This window comes from Gadus macrocephalus, chromosome 19 (genome assembly GCF_031168955.1).
Source record: "Gadus macrocephalus chromosome 19, ASM3116895v1".
NCBI lineage: Eukaryota > Metazoa > Chordata > Actinopteri > Gadiformes > Gadidae > Gadus > Gadus macrocephalus.
Genome location: NC_082400.1, coordinates 15,282,196 through 15,301,248, shown reverse-complemented (window position 1 = coordinate 15,301,248; position 19,053 = coordinate 15,282,196). Strand labels below are relative to the sequence as shown.

Below are 19,053 nucleotides of genomic sequence, written 5' to 3'. Positions count from 1 at the left end.
TCTCTCAGGTAAAGAAAGAGAAGAATACATCAGGGAGGGGGGGGATAGGGGAGGGGGTGGGGGTATACATTCGCACAAAGTGCTACATCCACTGGGGAGCAAACACAAACACACACACACACACACACACACACACACACACGGATGGAGGGACGGACGGACGGACGGACGGACACACGCACACACACACAGACACACACACATGGACGGACGGACACACGTAAACACACCTATCACTGCCATTGTGTCGCTCTCTCTCTGGGGAAAACATCTGTCTGTGCGACTAATGGCCTATGAACAAAAGGGCTTCACTCCTTTGCCTGGCCATAGATGGAGGGATGATGGATGGGCCGGGCGATGATGGATGGAAGGATGGATAAATGGATGTAGCCGAGCTGGGGGGATTGTTCTCTGCTTTCACGAACAGGCCAGGCGAGAGGAGAGGAGAGGGGGGGGGGAGGGGTGGTGGGAGGGAGGGAGGGGGGAGAGAATTTCCCCGAGGATCATAGAGCTTTTTTCAAGGTTGTGTCCTACTACTCCTCAGGTTCACACAGGGTGGGTATGTGTGTGTGTGTGTGTGTGTGTGTGTGTGTGAATGTGTTGTTTTTATGAATGTGTCGCATTTCTATGAATGTATGTATGTATGTTTGCATGTATGTATGCATGCATGTGAGCATGTGTGTGTGCACGCGTATGAATATGTGTGTGTGTGTGTGTGTGTGTGTGTGTGTGTGTGTGTGTGTGTGTGTGTGTGTGTGTGTGTGTGTGTGTGTGTGTGTGTGTGTGTGTGTGCGCGCGCACCAGAGGTTCCGACACTGCTTTCCCTGGTCAGTTGCTGCTGTGAACAGCTGTCAGCTCGTGTTCTCTCTGCATGGCGTGTGATCAAAGAGTGAAAATATATTCAGCGCGATGGATGACAACCGTGTGCCGCCGCACGTCACCGCGCATTTTTTTTGATTTGTTCAAATGTCGGTGCTGAATGCCTACCCCCCCCCCCCCCCCGTTTCATATCTGCTTTCACACGACCACAAAAGAGAAAGTATATCGTTCACCGTCCTCTGAATGAAACCTCTAATTCTGAATCTAATTCCAAACCTTTTGACATTGGTTCAAACAAGGCCGCTTTAATCATCTGTTCGTATCCAAAGAACAGCGTATATATAAAGTTTTGTATCATGGACTCGAACGTATTGCATTAGATATTAGCTGTTATATTAATACTGCCGGGGCTCAGTAGTTTTGGCCTTTAATTCAAGGAGAAAAGTTAAGCATAGGAGTCTGTTATTATTATATGTATTATTATTATTATTATGAGAAAAATTGCTTTTCTCCTTGGTCTTCACTTTATTTTTTTTGTTGAAGAGAACACACTCTCCCACTGCCCCTCTGCTTAGGTTCGGATTGTTTGTTTTTGAGAAGGTTTATGAAAATTGACCTGAAGGATTTCGGCAGTGGGTTTAAATTGCATCTGCAATCAATGTCGGTTCTCCGTGAAGAATCCATGTAATCCCCGTGCGCTAAAAAGACAACAACAGGTCTTTATAGATCGCAGCAAGGAGGCTTCAGGAAACCAGAATGAACAGAAAAATCCCGATAGGAGAGAGATACTTTATCTTTGCATAGAAAATATACTTCCCGGTCAGAAACGCAGGAAATGCTACAACTTACACGCAGGATGAAAGACGATGGACGACTATTGTCGGCGTTTCTTTTGTGATTGGATTAGACCTGGGAAGACATATTGCCCCGGTTTCCGACCCGCGTCCCACGGATCCATGGGGTGACATAATTAAATCCCTGAGATTGCTTGTGTGCGTGTGCGTGTGCATGTGCAGGCTTAAGGGTGTGTGCGTGCTGTGCATATGTGCCTCCACGCTATGTCATACGAGTCTCGGTGTGTGCAAGGTTAGATAAGGACACCAACAGCACTCATGCACACACACACAAGCTACCACTGCCAGCAGATACGTGCATGCGTGGGTGTGTGTGTTTGTGCGTGCATGCGTGTGCTTATTGGGAATGTTGAAGTGTCATATGAGATCCGTTGTGTGCAGGGTTAGGACACACACACACACACACACACACACACACACACACACACACACTGGCTGGTGCACTGTGTCTGTTTGGGCATGAGGCAGAGGGAGAGAAAGAAAAGAAGCGATGATTGTAATGCCTGGCCACACGATGAGTGCACGCCAAAGTCAAAATACGATCAAATCATCATGAATATCGGAGCTCTTCTGTTTTGATCACATTTCTACCGGGGACATCATTATACATCAGGGCCAATCTTTGAGCGGGCTAAAACTGGACATGTGTAAGCCTCCTCTAGAATTGTTCCAAAGTATAGCGGAGCCCTCACTGAAAGCATCCCTGAGCCTAATGGACCACACAGCGTCTGCCAGACACTCTGTCGTCGCCGCAGCAACCCGCCAAGCATTCTCTATTCAAACCAATCATGAGACACAAAAGGTACGTGCGTTTTCGCGTCGTCACAAGGCTGAAATTAGTCTTAAGTGTTTCAGAAGGATTTCCATTCAACGTGCTATAGGACACCGCCATTTTACCCGGAATAGATGGAGAAGCATTCAATGAAACTAGACAATGATTTTTTATTTCAGATTTGTACCTTTTACTTTTGAGGCCGCCACCACAAAACATGCACATTTTGGCTATGACTCATCTTTGAAAGGACCATGGAGAACTAGGCTTTTTACATCACGCCTATTATTGCTAGTTTAATGGTTAGGTTTAGGGTTAGTGAATTGGTTAGACTAGTGCGCCGATCATTGTTCTGATTTTATGATGCAAGTATTCATATTTCTAAAGATCTATTCTATCCAAGGCAGCAGGGTTGGCTGTGGTGTGGGGAGGTGGTGATGGAGGAGAGGAGCGTGGGCTGTCCAAGGTGCACACTGCTTTAATTACCGTTATATGGACGCAGGTTACTCACAGAAAAGGAACTGAGGTCGACAGCGGCGCGCACGCACGCACGCTCACATCAAACTGTTCTGTTTCTCGGAAGCGGCAGCCGTTTTCTGAGGTGAGATGGAGATCGGTGTGGTGCTACAGGGATGGTCTTCATCCAATGGTCATTGTGCGAATGGAAATCACACACACAGACGCATTTCTACCAACATGCACACACACACACATTTCCACACACACACAGAACACACATTTCCACCTACACACAAACACATTTAGACCTGTATAAACACTCCCCACACACACACACACACACACACACACACACACACACACACACACACACACACACACACACACACACACACACACACACACACACACACACACACACACACACACACACTTTATCAAACACATAACCCCAAACCCATAATTCACACCAAGAGGAAGCGCGGTGTGTTCACCCCTGTAGCGGCCGTTGAGCGGGGGGAATGCCATCAGCCCGTTCGGAGGCCGCGCGGCGCTGCTTATGTGACATGTCTGTGAGTCATCGGGAGCCCGGCTGAGTCAGCCCCGTCCATCTGACAACGATGAAACCAGCCATCAATCACAGCCGACGTCTTCCGCCACCACACGGATTAGTGCGCTTGTTTTGGTCCCGATCTGTTTCGGACGCCGTTCCGTGCTGTTCTGCTCGTGGGTCTGGTCGTGTGTTGTGTTTACGTTGTTGTTTATGTCATTGATACGTTGTCGTGGCGTTGTCGTGTCGTGGCCCCCCAAAGTAGTATTAGCATTACTTTTGATGAGGATACAGATTATGGTGATGATGATGATGATGATGATGATGACGATGATGATAACGATGATGGCTACGATGTCTGTCGTCGGCAGTGTTAGCATAGCTGTTACAAACATGATGCGTAAGCCGACCATTTCAGAGGAGTGATTCAACCACAGCTCGCCGGTCCGGACGGGGGGGCTTTCTGATTTGCCCCCTGCCATTTGCTGTCTGTGTCATAACGCTCCCGCTGTGCTTTACTGCATGAATGTGGACAGCTGGATGGAGCGACTGTGGCCAATGCTCACACTGCCACAGCCTGTTACAGGGGATGACTGTACCGTTTGATGAAGGAGAACTTCAAAAACACACTTACTGACTCTCAATATTCCCGGTAAGCCGCTAAAGCCTATCACCCCTCAGCAGGCTTGGATAGCGAGCGGGCTAATATTAGATCTGAAGCATGGTAAATGTCATTACTTTTGGTATGAAACTGGAGCTTGTGCTGAAACAATGTGAGACAACAGGTTGAGCTACACCACAGCTAAATTTACTTTGCAGGCTCCACCTTCAACCAAACATATATCTGAAAATATATAAAAAAAAACACTAATGTTTGCATGAAACAGATGCTCAGTCTCTCTCTGATCATCAGTGTTACGATCACTATGGTTTATGATGCACAGCTCATAGAAAGAAAACATGGTCTTGTTTAATCTTATTGCATGAGTAATGAAACTTGCAACACACATTTAACTCGTCTTAGCCTTTCCATTTCATCCTACATTGGCCACCGCTGCCTTATAGATGTTTGAAGATTGAAAACGTGGAAAAAGGTCTCATCAAGCCACGAGCAAACTACGGCTCACGACGGGAGGTGTGTTGCGATGTGCAAACATTCCCTGGGACATTGAAATAACAAGCCGCCGTCGGTTGGCTTTGACCCGGAATGTGTGTTGACACAGATGCACAAAAATGTACAAATTTGGGTCGCAAACGTTTTCAAACCATGAAAATGGGATCACGGTGCAAAAGAAGGGAGTGGGGCACTCCATGGTGTCCCTGTTGCCAGAATCCGTCCCTGATGCATTTACAGTTGGCCTGAGCGCAGGGGCCGAAGAAGAAGACATCGGGGCTCGACGGAGCAAATCGACTAAGGCTCTGTAATTACCTTCAGCGCAATCAGCAGCCTCCTTAATTTGCCCCCTGGCTGATGAGTCCATGGCAGACAGAGAGAGAGAGAGAGAGAGCGAGAGCGAGAGAAATGCATCACAGCCACAACCTCACAGAAGGGAATTGGACTGAGGTTAAAAAGCGAGGAGAGAGCTTTTACTGTCTAGCGTGTAAATACTCATGCTATTTAAATCATACGCATCAAAGGACGCATGTGGGTGATTGAACGCACACACACACATCCCACACACAAACTCGCGCCGGCGTTAAATCCAGCCACATCATCATCATTTAATCGTCCATTGGGGGGGGGGGGGGGGGGGGGGGAGAAAAGGATATTATTGGTTACCACTTCCCTATGTTCTCCAGAGAGAGAAATATGATCAAATGAAATAAAACAGAACCAGCCCCCACAATCTTGTCACCGGTCACACGTCCATACCAATGGCGAATCGCCACCACGGAGATACTCCGCCACGGCATTATGCACCGTCAAGTCAGCCTTCCTGCAGAAAACCCCACTCCACAAAAAAAGCTAATCTGGGGCTAACATGTGTAAGGCGGCCTTGAGCGCCGCCGCCACCGCGGCGAGGCTAGCAGCACATGAAAGAGATCTCCCGGGGTCTGCAGGCTATCGATTTAAAAGTGTAAAGTGAAAGTGAAGCGGTCCAGAGTAGACGACGTGGCTGTCGGCAAAGTAATTGGGGGTTGGGGAAGAGGGGGTTGGGGGTTTGGGGGGTGTGGGGGGGGGGGGAGGAGTGAGCCAGCAGAATTGGCCCAGAATAAATAGGTCACTTAATGGGTTGTTTATGGTGGCAATTGGACATAATGCATGACAGAGAGAGCGGCGATGGGGGGGCTTCGGTGAGGTGGCAGCTGGGGGAGAACGTTCTCTCTCTCAGGTTAAACATCCGTTTTGTTTCTACAATTAGGGCCAAGGATTTTTTTTCCTGTGACGCTAGGCAGTTTTCACTATCCAGAGGTTGTCTTTTAAGTGGAAGAGATGTGATGCATTCAACAGATTTTCTTTCTTCACTGTGTAACTACAAACGCCCTTTTATTATTCAGAGCCCCGAGATCAAGCCCGTTCCTGTTCTATTTCCACTCACTTCCGCCGAGCCCTTTCTATAGGGCCAACTCACCGGGCATTGCTCCATCGGTTATGAAGGCGAGCCATGTAGCAATATAATAAGAAAACAATGAATAATAACGCTTTGATTGCTCTTCCAACACCACCGCTTGTGGAACCGCAACGACCCAATAATGCCCGTGCCTCCAAGCGGAAGCTTCCACCTCGTTCAAGGGTGTTTGTATTAGTCAATGGAGAAGGGTCAGCATGGTCGCGCTAACAAGCAATACCCATTTAACACGTTTCCTCCACATAAAAGCCATCACGCGCTTTTACAAATTAATGGAGTGTGCCATATGGAGCACATGAGCACGGCCTCGATACGAAGGAGGCCGCCCGTGAGAGACCGCACATAAAACCTTTTAATGCGTTGTTTGGACCTTCGCGGATGTTTCCGGAGCCCGCCAAGGTTAGCAGACTAGGCTTTTTTTAAATGTTCACATTACTTTTTAAACAGGGCACGCACGAACGCTGATCTCTAAAGGCAAACTCGTGGTGGATGACATATTGGGATTCTCACAAAGGATATTAACAAGAACGGAGCTTCGTTCATCGCTGTGTAAATCTAGTGCCTTTTTCTCAAGGCTCTGACATACTTTCTCCGTGTTACGTGGACAGCTGCCGACTCGTACCGGTTGGCCCGGAGGGGCCCGCGCTTCCATTCATACCGTGGAGAGCGCCTGCTGTGCGCTCGCTTAGCGGACACACAGGGGACGAGGAGATTTACGCCACGATCCTCTGGGACACGCGATCGTGGAGGTTGTGAATCCGGCTTCAATCTGAACTCCTTTAGAGAGTAATAGGGCAAGTAATCCAACGCTTGGTCACGTTCTTGGTCAAGGCAAATGAATTTGCGTTAAAAATGGCATTTTATATTATTAAGTTCTTCCTCTCTTTCCCCGTGACTAGAAAGTCGATTTTTGCCCGCATGCCGGAAGAGAACTATTATTAAACAATTATTGAACAACGCGCCAAATAATGCCCAATAAAAGGTAATTACTGCTGCTGCTGTTAAACCCAGACACTGCTTACCAGAGTATATCATTACAGTATTGTTGGGTTTTGGTTAACCTGTTGAGCACACACACCACACCAAAGAGGACCACAGAATCAGCACCATGGAGAGCGGTCCTGGCCCAGCGAATCAGCACCATGGACAGAGGCACCCTTTAAAACCAGACCCAAACCCCGACACAACCCGTAGGTTGGTTTGCATTGGATGACCACCTCTTTGGTTGATATGGTAACCCGGTCACACGCTTATTAGGCGGGGATGTGACAATCATGTCACGCGATTATTAAAACTGAATTGAAGGGGCGTTGACAGTGACGCAGACCGCTCTGCCTCATAATACAAAGATAACGGAAACCATTTTTGAATGACAATGTCAGTGGGTTGGGCTCGCCTTGAGGCCTGAAATAGTTGTCGATAAGTATAGGTAACGTGCGACCAGACGTGTGGGCGAATGGACAGACATGGTGTTGATTTTCCAAGGCTTACCATTAACTGGGCAACTTGCTGCAGAATAAAACTTGTGTCAGTTTTAGACTTGGGCATACACACGCACGCACACACACACACACACACACACACACACACACACACACACACACACACACACACACACACACACACACACACACACACACACACACACACACACACACACACACACACACACACACAGGTTAGAGTCCCAATGACGTAACCTGTACTGATTTGATGTAAGGGCGCCAGAGTACCCAGGAGGAACCACATACCCCCCCCATGGAGAACAGGGCCTCCTCTGCGCTTCCCCATCACTAACCCCTGTGAGAACACCCTGGGCTCGGTAAGCTTGGAGGGCGGGGGGGGGGACGACGACATGGAGGTGCGAAGGCCCCGTTCAGGTGCTAAAGCGTGGGCGACTCTACCAGAGTATGTTTGTCGTGACAAACTCAAACAATTCTGGGATGGAGATAGCTTTAAGTTAAGGCCAAGAGTCAATTTGTGTGGAGATCTTTCTTTTTGTAAAAAAAATAAATAATTTCCCCTTGCCGCATTGATTTCACACATGACTCTCAGAGAAGTTAAGATAGGACTCTACTGTGTGTGTGTGTGTGTGTGTGTGTGTGTGTGTGTGTGTGTGTGTGTGTGTGTGTGTGTGTGTGTGTGTGTGTGTGTGTGTGTGTGTGTGTGTGTGTGTGTGTGTGTGTGTGTGTGTGTGTGTGTTAAACAGAACCACAGCGGTAACTGAATAACGATTCTGGCTTATCAGTTGTATAGACAACAGGAAACACACCCTCATACACCCGGTTATATTCAATACGTATCTTTGGGGAATGAACTCGGCCCAAAGGCAGTTTTCCCCATTTTAGATCGAGTTTATCATGCGAGAAACAAAAATTATATTTTATTTTATTGTTCTACCGTAGCAGTTCTATGAATCACATGAGATACCAAAGAGAATCTTTCAAAAACAGACCTAGTCATGGGATAGTCCAGAACCTACAATACTATTATAGGAATAGAGGGATCATTCGTTTAGCAAGATGACACCTCTTGCTAAATGAACCTCTCATCTATTCCAGCTATCAGCCTCATACATCCAGAATGCAACGCCTTGGCTTCATAGCTTATGAAAGAGAGAGGCGGAGGGAATGGCCATTCTGGGTATCGTAGGAAAATAATAAACTGCAACAGGACAGCAAGAAAACGTATATATTAGATGGGTGCAAACAAAGTAGAACCCTGGAAAGAACTGTATGTACAGCAGACGATTTTTAACAAAAGACCTGCATGCATTCAGGTCTTTTTTGTTAACATTCAACGTTGCAGAAAAGGAAGACACTGCAGTGATTGTGTGGATTCCCGTTACTTAACACAATGTTTGAATTACTATCAACAGATATGTCAACATGTAGGGAGGTGGCTCTAACATGTTGCTACAGCTGTAGGCAAAATCTCACAGGTAGGCCATTTACCAAGGTTACACACAGATTTGGTTGCCATGGGAAACCAACCCCTTCAGTACATATTGCACATAGTCAAAAACAACATTGAGACAAAAGGCTGAGGATTTTTTATACGGGTATATGATTGTGTTTATTATTATTATCCTCCCTCTGAAAACAATGGTTACGGACAAGGCTTGAAACAATGCTGGGATTAATTGATTATCCTTTGGAGTATTACACAACCCTCCCAGGGATGCTGAGATGTGTAATTGTCAAGAACTTTGCCTTCTCCTGTGACAGAAATATAGTGCACCTGCCTATTCCTGATGATGCGTTCTTCCTTTGGGTGTGGGTATGATTCTGAATTCTCTCTCTCTCTCTCTCTCTCTCTCTCTCTCTCTCTCTGCCATAACCAAAGCTCCCAAAGTGTTTTAAGCCCTGACCTCAAAGTGAAGCCAATTTAGGGATATAATTCATCTCTTGGTTGAGGTGTTCTTTCTTGTAGTTTCTGAGCTAAATATGGATAATCGGTTTGCACGGTTACAACCACAGCTCAGGTAATAGTTTATTTTAGGTTTGATCAATCTGGAGGCATATACTTAGAATACAATGTAAGAAGGTAAACAAGTATTATTCCTTATGACACACTTATATATATGATTTTATATAACTGTATGATATGTAATACTATTATATAATATTATATAACAGATTTGATGAAAAAAATGTATCCACTACTGGCAGATAGATTTGACCATAAGGCAACTAAAGCAATTCAGGGTCACAGATCAAAACAATTGCTTGGCAAGCAGATTCTTCCCCTAAAACAGATATCATTAAAAATGTAAACATGCACGCACGTGAACGCACGCACCAACACACACACACACACACACACACACACACACACACACACACACACAGTACATTTTGCAGAGCCAATGTTACATATACGGAGAGAACATGTGTTTTTTGTGCAGTTCATTACAATGGAGGAGTCAAGGCGTGGGGACATTGATTATCTCCATCCTGGCAGATATCTTTTTCAACTCCCACTTCCTCCACTAAATCAGTTCTCAGCACCTTCGAGATGCATACTTGAAACCTTGCGGTGACTTTATTCCTTTGTTTTGTTGTTTGGAATAAGTGCCCAACGGCACACTTTATAAAATGCTACATTATTGAGAGAGCGAGAGAGAGAGAGAAAGAGCGAGAGATAGAGAGAGAGAGAGAGAGAGAGAGAGAGAGAGAGAGAGAGAAACAATGACTCCAATCAAAACAACTCAGGTGAATACCAATCGTCCACATGTTACTCTCTCTACACTCAAATAAAAAGTTACATTTAAAAGAAAATCGTAAATATGGACATAGATACAACACGAATATTGATTAAAATATATAAATTAATGAAATTGGGTTAAATGGAACAGCTGCCTCTATGTGATTGGCTGGTGAAACCAGGAAGTGCGCTCCCTCCGCTCTGTTGCTATCATCTGACTCTGACGCACGCGCTTTTGCTGCCCCCGCCGCCGCTTCCTGATAATAGAGTGACACACCGTCGCTGCTCTGAGCTAACATGGCTGCCAAACTACAACTTTCAAACGCCGCTGTAACTATTTTCCTCGGGATTTCCACTCTCATTACCCCGGCGGAGGCGTACGACGCCGGAGACGGCATCGCGTGGCTGCTCGGGACTGTGATCGCTGTGGTGGGGCTGTGCGCGTGTCTGGGCTGGTACTCACGGAGCCGGAACCGCCAGTTCTGACCGGGGCGCAGGTCGCCTCTCCGAGGCATGACTCGGCCTGGGTCGGGGGGTCCTGGTGGGGCTTACTGCTGGTACACACGGTTGTGTTCGAATCCCCTCGGAGTCGTGATTTACAACACAACAACCATATGCAAATGTGTGAATAGACATTGGCATTTGGGAGGCTTTAAAATGGAAACTTTGAACGGAGACGTACACTGAATCCTGAGCTTCCTGTCTTCGCGTTTTGTCCCATGTGCTTGGAACTATCGCGATATTTGGTTGGACGTCCACCTGCCTCACCTGTTCCATCCGTAAAAATTGGCGACCACGAATAACCAAAGCTTGACAGTTTATTGCCTGGTGGTTGTTTATCTTCCGAAATCCCTTTATTGCAACCTCATTTGGCTATACAAGCCTAAGATGCCTGGGATTGTTGTAGGTCTACCAATGCTGGTAAACTTCTGGAAGAAGGCCTACTAAAGTAGACTTGATGAGACTCCTGCCTACTGTCTGCACTCTGATATGTCCATTTTGCTATTGTGCTTCCTGCCCTCACCTCACCCCTTTAATACTTGTCGAGTCTGTATCATAAAGTATGATGATTATGAAACATTTCTGTTTTTGTGGTACATTATGTTGAGTGCCTCTTCAGATGTGTACTGTCTTCCCACACAAAAATGCACTCTTAGGTTGAACGTTTCCGTAAAGTGGTGTGAAATATGTGCAGGTGTGAAAGAACATCGATGGTTTCATCCTCTTAAGTTTCCTTTTGACCAAAGGGCATGTTTATGTTAGTTATACTCTTTGAATGTGTTTTTCATAAACATTTAAGTTCTGGTTTCGGTTTTTTGGGGATAAATATGTGACATGCTGCTATAGGCATGCACTTTTATTCTAAACAAAGTTAGTCAAAAACACAAGTAGGCTACTTTATTGCTGTTGCTGCAGTGACTAATGTTTTGGGGACTGCCCAAAACATTATAGTTTATGGTGGGACTCAAATCAAATGAATGTATTAATCAACTTTCAAAACTATTAAATACAGCTCTATGGTTTATATCTAGTAGGCTACATGTATTAAGGTGGACTATCCTACCCTTTCTAACCTGTATACTTTCCACCTCTATTATTCAAATTATATAGGCCTATATATATATGTATATGTATATATCTATGTATATATATATGTATATGTGTATATATTTATATATATATATGCATATATATATGTATATGAAAAACCTTTACTTGGAGAGAAAGGAGATATTGGTTTGGCTTTAATCATATCCTGGACCCACTTTAATTCACCCGCGGACAAATAGACTTTCAGTCCTAGTGACATGTTTATTAGGGCTGAACCATGTAGAATGAGATGGGGATGGGGGGGCTTCGCTTATCGCCGCTTGAATTTCGATGCACATGACACGAAATGAAAGTGGCTGTAGGCCCACCCGACTATATTAGTGACGGGAGGGAGGCCACGAATGATGTCGCCCCCGATGGAGCAGATGTTACCATGAGACGAAGCCGCTGCTGCTGCTGCTGCAACAAGCGACGCGGAGGGGGGGGGGGGAGAGACGCGTCTTGGATCGCCGTGAACCAGTACGCATGCGCCAGCCGCTCCATTTACTGTATCCACCGTGGTGGTGAAAAATGGGCAGGCAACAAACCCCAAGATTTCTAAGCGCAAAACTGACTTCTGCAATGTAAATAGCCTCCAGGGGGATAGCAAAATAGGATTATCAGCAGGTAGGTTTTTTTTTTGTATTGATCCCGTTGACTGTGTTGTTCGCCTTTGCGTCCTTGTCTTCTACGCATCTTCTCCGGGTGCTGTAGTCGCTTCATAGCGGATACTTGGGGGATTATTCCGTCTAATGGACGTGCGGAGCCGCTACACTGTATGCTTTCTCCAACTGCCTACCGTTTGAGATGCAACGGCAACGGTGATTTATTTTTGTTTTTGCAACATCATCGACTGAAATTACATAAATCAAAAGGTAAAACGACTTGTCTGACGATCGAGCGATGCATTACCAAACATTATGGGGCTACTGAGCTCATTCCTTCAAATAAGTCATGGGTCTATATGCGATAATGTTGGACCGATGGCAAGGTTTTTATATTGAAAAAAAGCATGAAAATTCGGCGTAGAGAAATACGTAGGAATGTTGTTTTTGAATGGCCTATTTCTTTCATCTGTCGGGGGTGTTGCGTGCGTTATTTCCCCACATTGCATCGAGTTAAATGCGGCTCATTAAAACGCAACTTATATTCAAGAATCCCCTTTTTAACCCGTCGTTTTTCTTTTATTCTAGCATGTATCGCCCTATAATAAACCAGTGATACGCGTTGGATTCGACAAGAAGTGGAGTCGAATAGAGACGCTCTAACGAGAATTTTTATTTATTTATTATTGAGTCTCACATAATTCAGTCCACCGTTAATCACACCGACACTACCACACACACAAACCACACACCGACACCGACACACACACACACACACACACACACACACACACACACACACACACACACACACACACACACACACACACACACACACACACACACACACACACACACACACACACGCAAACACACACACGCACACACACACCGACACTCGGATGTTTTATTCGCTGTGCCATTGGGTTTGGAACAATGCACGAGTCCAGGGCGAACCGTCCCTCGACCAGACAGCCTCTCTGTTCTGCAGGGTTGGGTGTGATCAGGAGGTTTCTGCTTGCATGTTTTTCCTTTAGTACTCTACCTCTCAGTGGCCAAAACCAAAAATTCAACGCCGACTTCAAATCTTTTGTTCTGCCCGATTGATGCCAGGGCAGTGTGGTGGTGTGTGTGTGTGTGTGTGTGTGTGTGTGTGTGTGTGTGTGTGTGTGTGTGTGTGTGTGTGTGTGTGTGTGTGTGTGTGTGTGTGTGTGTGTGTGTGTGTGTGTGTGTGTGTGTGTGTGTGTGTGTGTGTGTGTGTGTGTGTGTGTGTGTTTGTTATTCTGTGTACTATTCAGGCCACAACAGATGGTATTATCGCTAACTATTACTTCTCTGTGTCGTTTTAACACTAAATATTTCGTCTGGAGCACAGCATTGCACCTACTATAGCCTACCCCCTCAAAGGCTGATATAACAGCCTACCCAACGACCATTTCATAAAAAACACAAAAAACACGGAGGGACTGCGAATCCGTTCCTTTATGTGTGTGTGTGTGTGTGTGTGTGTGTGTGTGTGTGTGTGTGTGTGTGTGTGTGTGTGTGTGTGTGTGTGTGTGTGTGTGTGTATGTGTGTGTGTGTGTCAAGACAGCCACTAGATTACCCCCCCCCCCCCCCCCCCCCCCCCTTTCCGTCACTGGGTAGATTAAAAATCGAGACTGTCAGTAGGTTTGAGCCGGAAATGCTATCCGAATGCTGTAGCTGTTGCTGTTGCTGACGGGCGGATGGTATTTTTCAGGGATTTCTAGGTGTGATGAGACAAAGGAACAAAGGATGCCTTAGAGGAGAGGTGGCCTACACGTGTGGAAACCTCTTCCAGCGCCCACCGCCCAATGGATCTATGGTCCCCACCGGCTGCCTCTAGGTCATGATACTCGGCTGAAGCTGTTAAGCCGCTATCTTTATGATCCCTCCTCCATCTATGGCGAACTACAGCCATGCAGGGGACACCACCATCTTGCAGAACGTCTCGCCGCTCGCCACGTTCCTCAAACTGACCTCGCTGGGCTTCATCATCGGCGTCGGCGTGGTCGGCAACCTCCTGATCTCCATCCTGCTGGTGAAAGACAAGAGCCTGCACCGGGCGCCCTACTACTTCCTGCTGGACCTGTGCGCCTCCGACATCCTGCGCTCGGCCATCTGCTTCCCGTTCGTCTTCACCTCGGTGAAGAATGGCTCGGCGTGGACGTACGGCACGCTCACCTGCAAAGTGATCGCCTTCCTGGGCGTGCTCTCGTGTTTCCACGCGGCGTTCATGCTCTTCTGCGTGAGCGTCACGCGCTACCTGGCCATCGCCCACCACCGCTTCTACACCAAGCGGCTCACCTTCTGGACGTGCCTGGCCGTGGTGTGCATGGTGTGGACGCTGTCGGTGGCCATGGCCTTCCCGCCCGTGCTGGACGTGGGCACGTACTCGTTCATCCGCGAGGAGGACCAGTGCACCTTCCAGCACCGCTCGTTCCGCGCCAACGACTCGCTGGGCTTCATGCTCCTGCTGGCCCTCATCCTGCTCGCCACGCACCTGGTCTACCTCAAGCTCATCTTCTTCGTGCACGACCGGCGGAAGATGAAGCCCGTGCAGTTCGTGCCGGCCGTCAGCCAGAACTGGACCTTCCACGGCCCCGGGGCCAGCGGGCAGGCGGCGGCCAACTGGCTGGCGGGCTTCGGCCGGGGCCCCACGCCGCCCACCCTGCTGGGCATCCGGCAGAACAGCAACGCGGCCGGGCGGCGCCGGCTGCTGGTACTGGACGAGTTCAAGACGGAGAAGCGGATTAGCAGGATGTTCTACATCATGACCTTTTTCTTCCTGGCGCTGTGGGGCCCCTACCTGGTGGCCTGCTACTGGCGGGTGTTTGCCAGGGGCCCCGTGGTCCCCGGGGGGTACCTGACGGCGGCCGTGTGGATGAGCTTCGCCCAGGCAGGGGTGAACCCCTTCATCTGCATCTTCTCCAACCGCGAGCTGCGTCGCTGCTTCAGCACCACGCTGCTGTACTGCAGGAAATCCAGGTTACCACGGGAACCATACTGCGTTATATGAAGGCTTCGGGCTGTGTCTTGGCTCTTATTTTTCTGCTTCTTCTGCTTCTTCTTCTTCCTCTTCTTCTTCTTCTTCTTCTTCTTCTTCTTCTTCTTCTTCTTCTTCTGCTCGTTCTTCTTCTCTACCCCAACCCACTCCTCTGTCGCTCTATTTACCTGATTGATCTGAGAGCTGGGGCGTGCTCCCATTATACAGAGGGCTCTCCTTTACTCCCCCTTTATCTCTCTCCATCTCCTTTTCTCCCCCTTTATCTCTCTCTCTCTCCTTATCTCCCCCCCCCCCTCTCTCTCTCTCTCTCTCTCCTTATCTCTCTCTCCCTCTCGCTCTCCTTCTCCCTCTCTTTACCTCACTCTCACCCTCGCTCCTTCTCTCTCTTTTTCTCTCCTTATCCCTCTCTCCCTCTCTTCCTCTCTCCTTACCCCTTTCTCTCTTTCTCTCTCTCTCTCTTTCTCTCCCTCTCTCTCTCTCTCTCTCTCTCTCTCTATTTACCAGATTGATCTTAGAGCTGGGGCGTGCTCCCATTATATAGCGGGCTCCCTCCTTCTCTCGCTCTCTCCTTCACTCCCTCTCTTTCTCTCTCTCGCTCTCTCTCTCTCTCTCTCTCTCTCTCTCTCTCTCTCTCTCTCTCCTCATCCTCTCCGTTGTTCTCAGCCTCCTCCTCCTCCTCCTTCCTCCTTCTTCTCCTCATCTTTTCTTCTCAGAGGTAGAACTTGGACTGTCAATCACAGGGCTCCCCCACCCCCTCCCCCCTCCACCCCCCTCCCCCCTCCACCCCCTCGACACTTTCCGAGGTGATTGAAGATCCAACATGGAGGTTAGAAAGGAATGCAATCCGCCGGAGAGTTCGGTCCACTCCTCTGTTTATGTTCTAGTAAACAAAACTCTGTGGCCATGGCAGTGCAGAGGAGATACCATTTGGGACCGGGATGACGGGGGGGGGGGGGGGAATTATCGTTGAAAACATTGATGACAAAATAGGACTGACTCCTCCCTGTAGCTTTTGGGAATTTTTTGCCACATAAAGATAACGCAATGAATGAAGTGAGGTAATGAGAAAAGCTGAAATCTGAAAAGAAAAGAAAAATCAAGAAACAAAAAAAATGAGTACCTCTCAAGGAATCACTGGAAATGTTTTACATTTTAACAGTTGCACTAAAATGAAGATGTAAAGAAGATGCTTTTTTTTCCGGGGTCAGCAGTTGCCAGTTTGCTTTGCAAGGACAACATGTTTTCGGTAGTTTTTTCTCTCCAGACTAAACAATGAATGCTTTAATTTGCAAAAGACTTCACAATCGCTGTAAAGTTAAAAGCAAATCGTGGTGACTTTTGGAATACACCATCACAGGAGGATTAAAATGGTTTAAATGTAAGTGATATTCTTTTTTTCTCTCATTTCCGGGGGTTGGGGCTTTACAAATGTGTGGGGTCTTTTGCAGTTGCAACTTAAGAAAAAAAAAATCTAGAAAATAATTTCTTGTAGTTTTACGATCCATATGTCCTTAGTGTCTGGCATTGTTATTTTCTTATCACCTTTAAAAAGAAAAAAAAAGAAAAAGATAAAAAACAAGAGCTTCAAGATGATGAAATGGTGTTTGGTTGCTTTTTTAAAGAAACAGCGTTGTGCTTCAAAAAAACATAACAAAAGAAAAAACACAACAGTGAAGAACTGGTTCAATGTTTGCTCATATTCATGTTACCTGAAACACTGACATTCTTGTTACAGTATTGCCAATGCCACCCAGGTGTTATTTTGCCTTAATGTTTAATGATATTGCCATGATTTCCTTTTTTTGTTTTTTGGGGGGTGGGGGGGGGGGGGGGGGGATCAGGTGGTTGTTTGGAGGGGTGTGTGTATTTACTTTGATTCACTCCTGAGGAGAACTGTGTGTTTCTAACACGTGATGGGGTGGGGTGGGGGGAGTCTTGTTTCACATCGATGTGAAGTGCATGTCCATCTTCAAAACACTGGTCCACTCCCATAAGCATCACAGGCCATACACTGAGCAGCCGTTTTTGTTCTGCAATAGTTTGTTACACCCCGCAGTGTGCTCACAGCACAGGGAGTGTGTGTGTGTGTGTGTGTGTGTGTGTGTGTGTGTGTGTGTGTGTGTGTGTGTGTGTGTGTGTGTGTATGTGTGTGTGTGTGTGTGTGTGTGTGTGTGTGTGTGTGTGTGTGTGTGTGTGTGTGTGTGTGTGTGTGTGGGCGTGTGGGCGTGTGTGTGGGCATGCACACGGTTAAACGTGCGCATGAGTGTATGTGTGTGTGGGGGGCATGCACATTGCTGAATGCGTGCATGTGTGTGTGTGTGTGTGTGTGTGTGTGTGTGTGTGTGTGTGTGTGTGTGTGTGTGTGTGTGTGTGTGGGCGTGCACACAGCTTAAAGTGTGTGTGAGTGTGTATGTGTGAGTGAGTGCGTGTGTGTTTGGGCATGCACATGGTTAAACGTGTGCACGGCGGTATGTGTGTGTATGGGGGGCGTGCACATGGCTTAACGTGTGCTTGTGTCAATGTGTGTGTGTGGGCGTGCACATGGCTAAACGATTGCATGCGTGTGTGTGTTCAAGTCTGTGCATGACAGAGTGCGCTCATGAGTGTGAATGTGTGTGCAGTGGGTGCAGAGTCAGACAACAGTCACTTCAAGACCAGAGCCTTAGGATGAAATATTGCACAATTTGTAAAAAAAATAAAAATCTAAAAGGTAACAGAAAAAACTAAACATGAAAAAAAAACATTTAAGGCACACGTCTTGTTTTTACCTTCCCTATATTTGCTCTCTACTGATTGTTTTCAAGAAGTTACTTTTTCTCTTGTGGCCATTTTAATATTTATTATGTATTATTTTTTTGTATATTATAGATAGATTGTGTGTAAGTATGTGAGTCTTTCATTTTGAAGTCCCGAATGTGAGTACAGTTTCGGTTTAGGATTGCATTTGCTGAAAGTTAACTGTGTAATCTGTTGCTTACATTTTTGAAAAATAAAAATTTTCCATTTTGCAAAATTGTTTTCTTCCTCTTATTGGAAGGGGTGTTTTTGACCACATGTGATGGAGGTTCATATCTTACTGTAGTCATTTGAAATAGGAATGCACCGATATACGCAAAATGTCTGTTAAAGATATTCATAAGATACTATATGCCCATAATATCAACGGTTTCACATTTGAACAAAACAACCCCACTATGGAAATTCTGCACTTTTTAATGTTATGTTACCCTAACCCTTTTTCTTTATGAAATTGCACAAATATTACTATCGGTGGATAGACAGCGGCTGATATATTGGTGTATCCCTAGTTTAAAACCATTGGTTTAAAGTTTTGATGTGATATCTTGGTTGGATATTACCTAACATACTTTATTTTCAAACTAATAGACATTAAGGTCAATAGGGCTGTATTATGTACATACAATACGAATTGTTGAATGGAAAATAATTCACAAAATTCCTCGGATTTTAACTTCTACTCATCCATCAGTGTTATCCAGAACTAACTTAATGAAGTGATTATGTTAAAATTAAATATGGGGGATTCCGCTGCTATAGATGCTATATTTGTATCAATTCGATAACACTGTTCTTATTGCACA

At 46.4% G+C, this 19,053-nt stretch overlaps 2 protein-coding genes across 3 annotated transcripts; both read left to right on the top strand.

Annotated features, from left to right (window-relative positions):
- Window positions 1-10,448: 10,448 nt before the first annotated feature.
- On the top strand, window positions 10,449-10,862 carry LOC132447375 (small integral membrane protein 30-like). Its single transcript, XM_060038074.1, has one exon. It carries the CDS (start codon window positions 10,528-10,530, stop codon window positions 10,714-10,716), a length of 189 nt encoding a protein of 62 aa, XP_059894057.1. The 5' UTR covers window positions 10,449-10,527; the 3' UTR covers window positions 10,717-10,862.
- A 1,330-nt stretch (window positions 10,863-12,192) lies between these two features.
- Window positions 12,193-18,464, top strand: gpr85 (G protein-coupled receptor 85). Of its 2 annotated transcripts, none has more exons than XM_060038072.1 (2): window positions 12,193-12,695; window positions 14,165-18,464. In XM_060038072.1, exon 2 carries the CDS (start codon window positions 14,330-14,332, stop codon window positions 15,461-15,463), a length of 1,134 nt encoding a protein of 377 aa, XP_059894055.1. In that variant the 5' UTR covers window positions 12,193-12,695; window positions 14,165-14,329; the 3' UTR covers window positions 15,464-18,464. The 2 variants fall into 2 exon arrangements, with proteins under 2 accessions (XP_059894055.1, XP_059894054.1); XM_060038071.1 differs by having other exon boundaries at window positions 12,217-12,447.
- Window positions 18,465-19,053: the final 589 nt, after the last annotated feature.

What these genes read in the sequence shown, in the direction of transcription:
- gpr85 (XM_060038072.1), top strand. Translation starts at nt 14,330, where the DNA reads ATGATCCCTCCTCCATCTATGGCGAACTACAGCCATGCAGGGGACACC.
- LOC132447375 (XM_060038074.1), top strand. Translation starts at nt 10,528, where the DNA reads ATGGCTGCCAAACTACAACTTTCAAACGCCGCTGTAACTATTTTCCTC.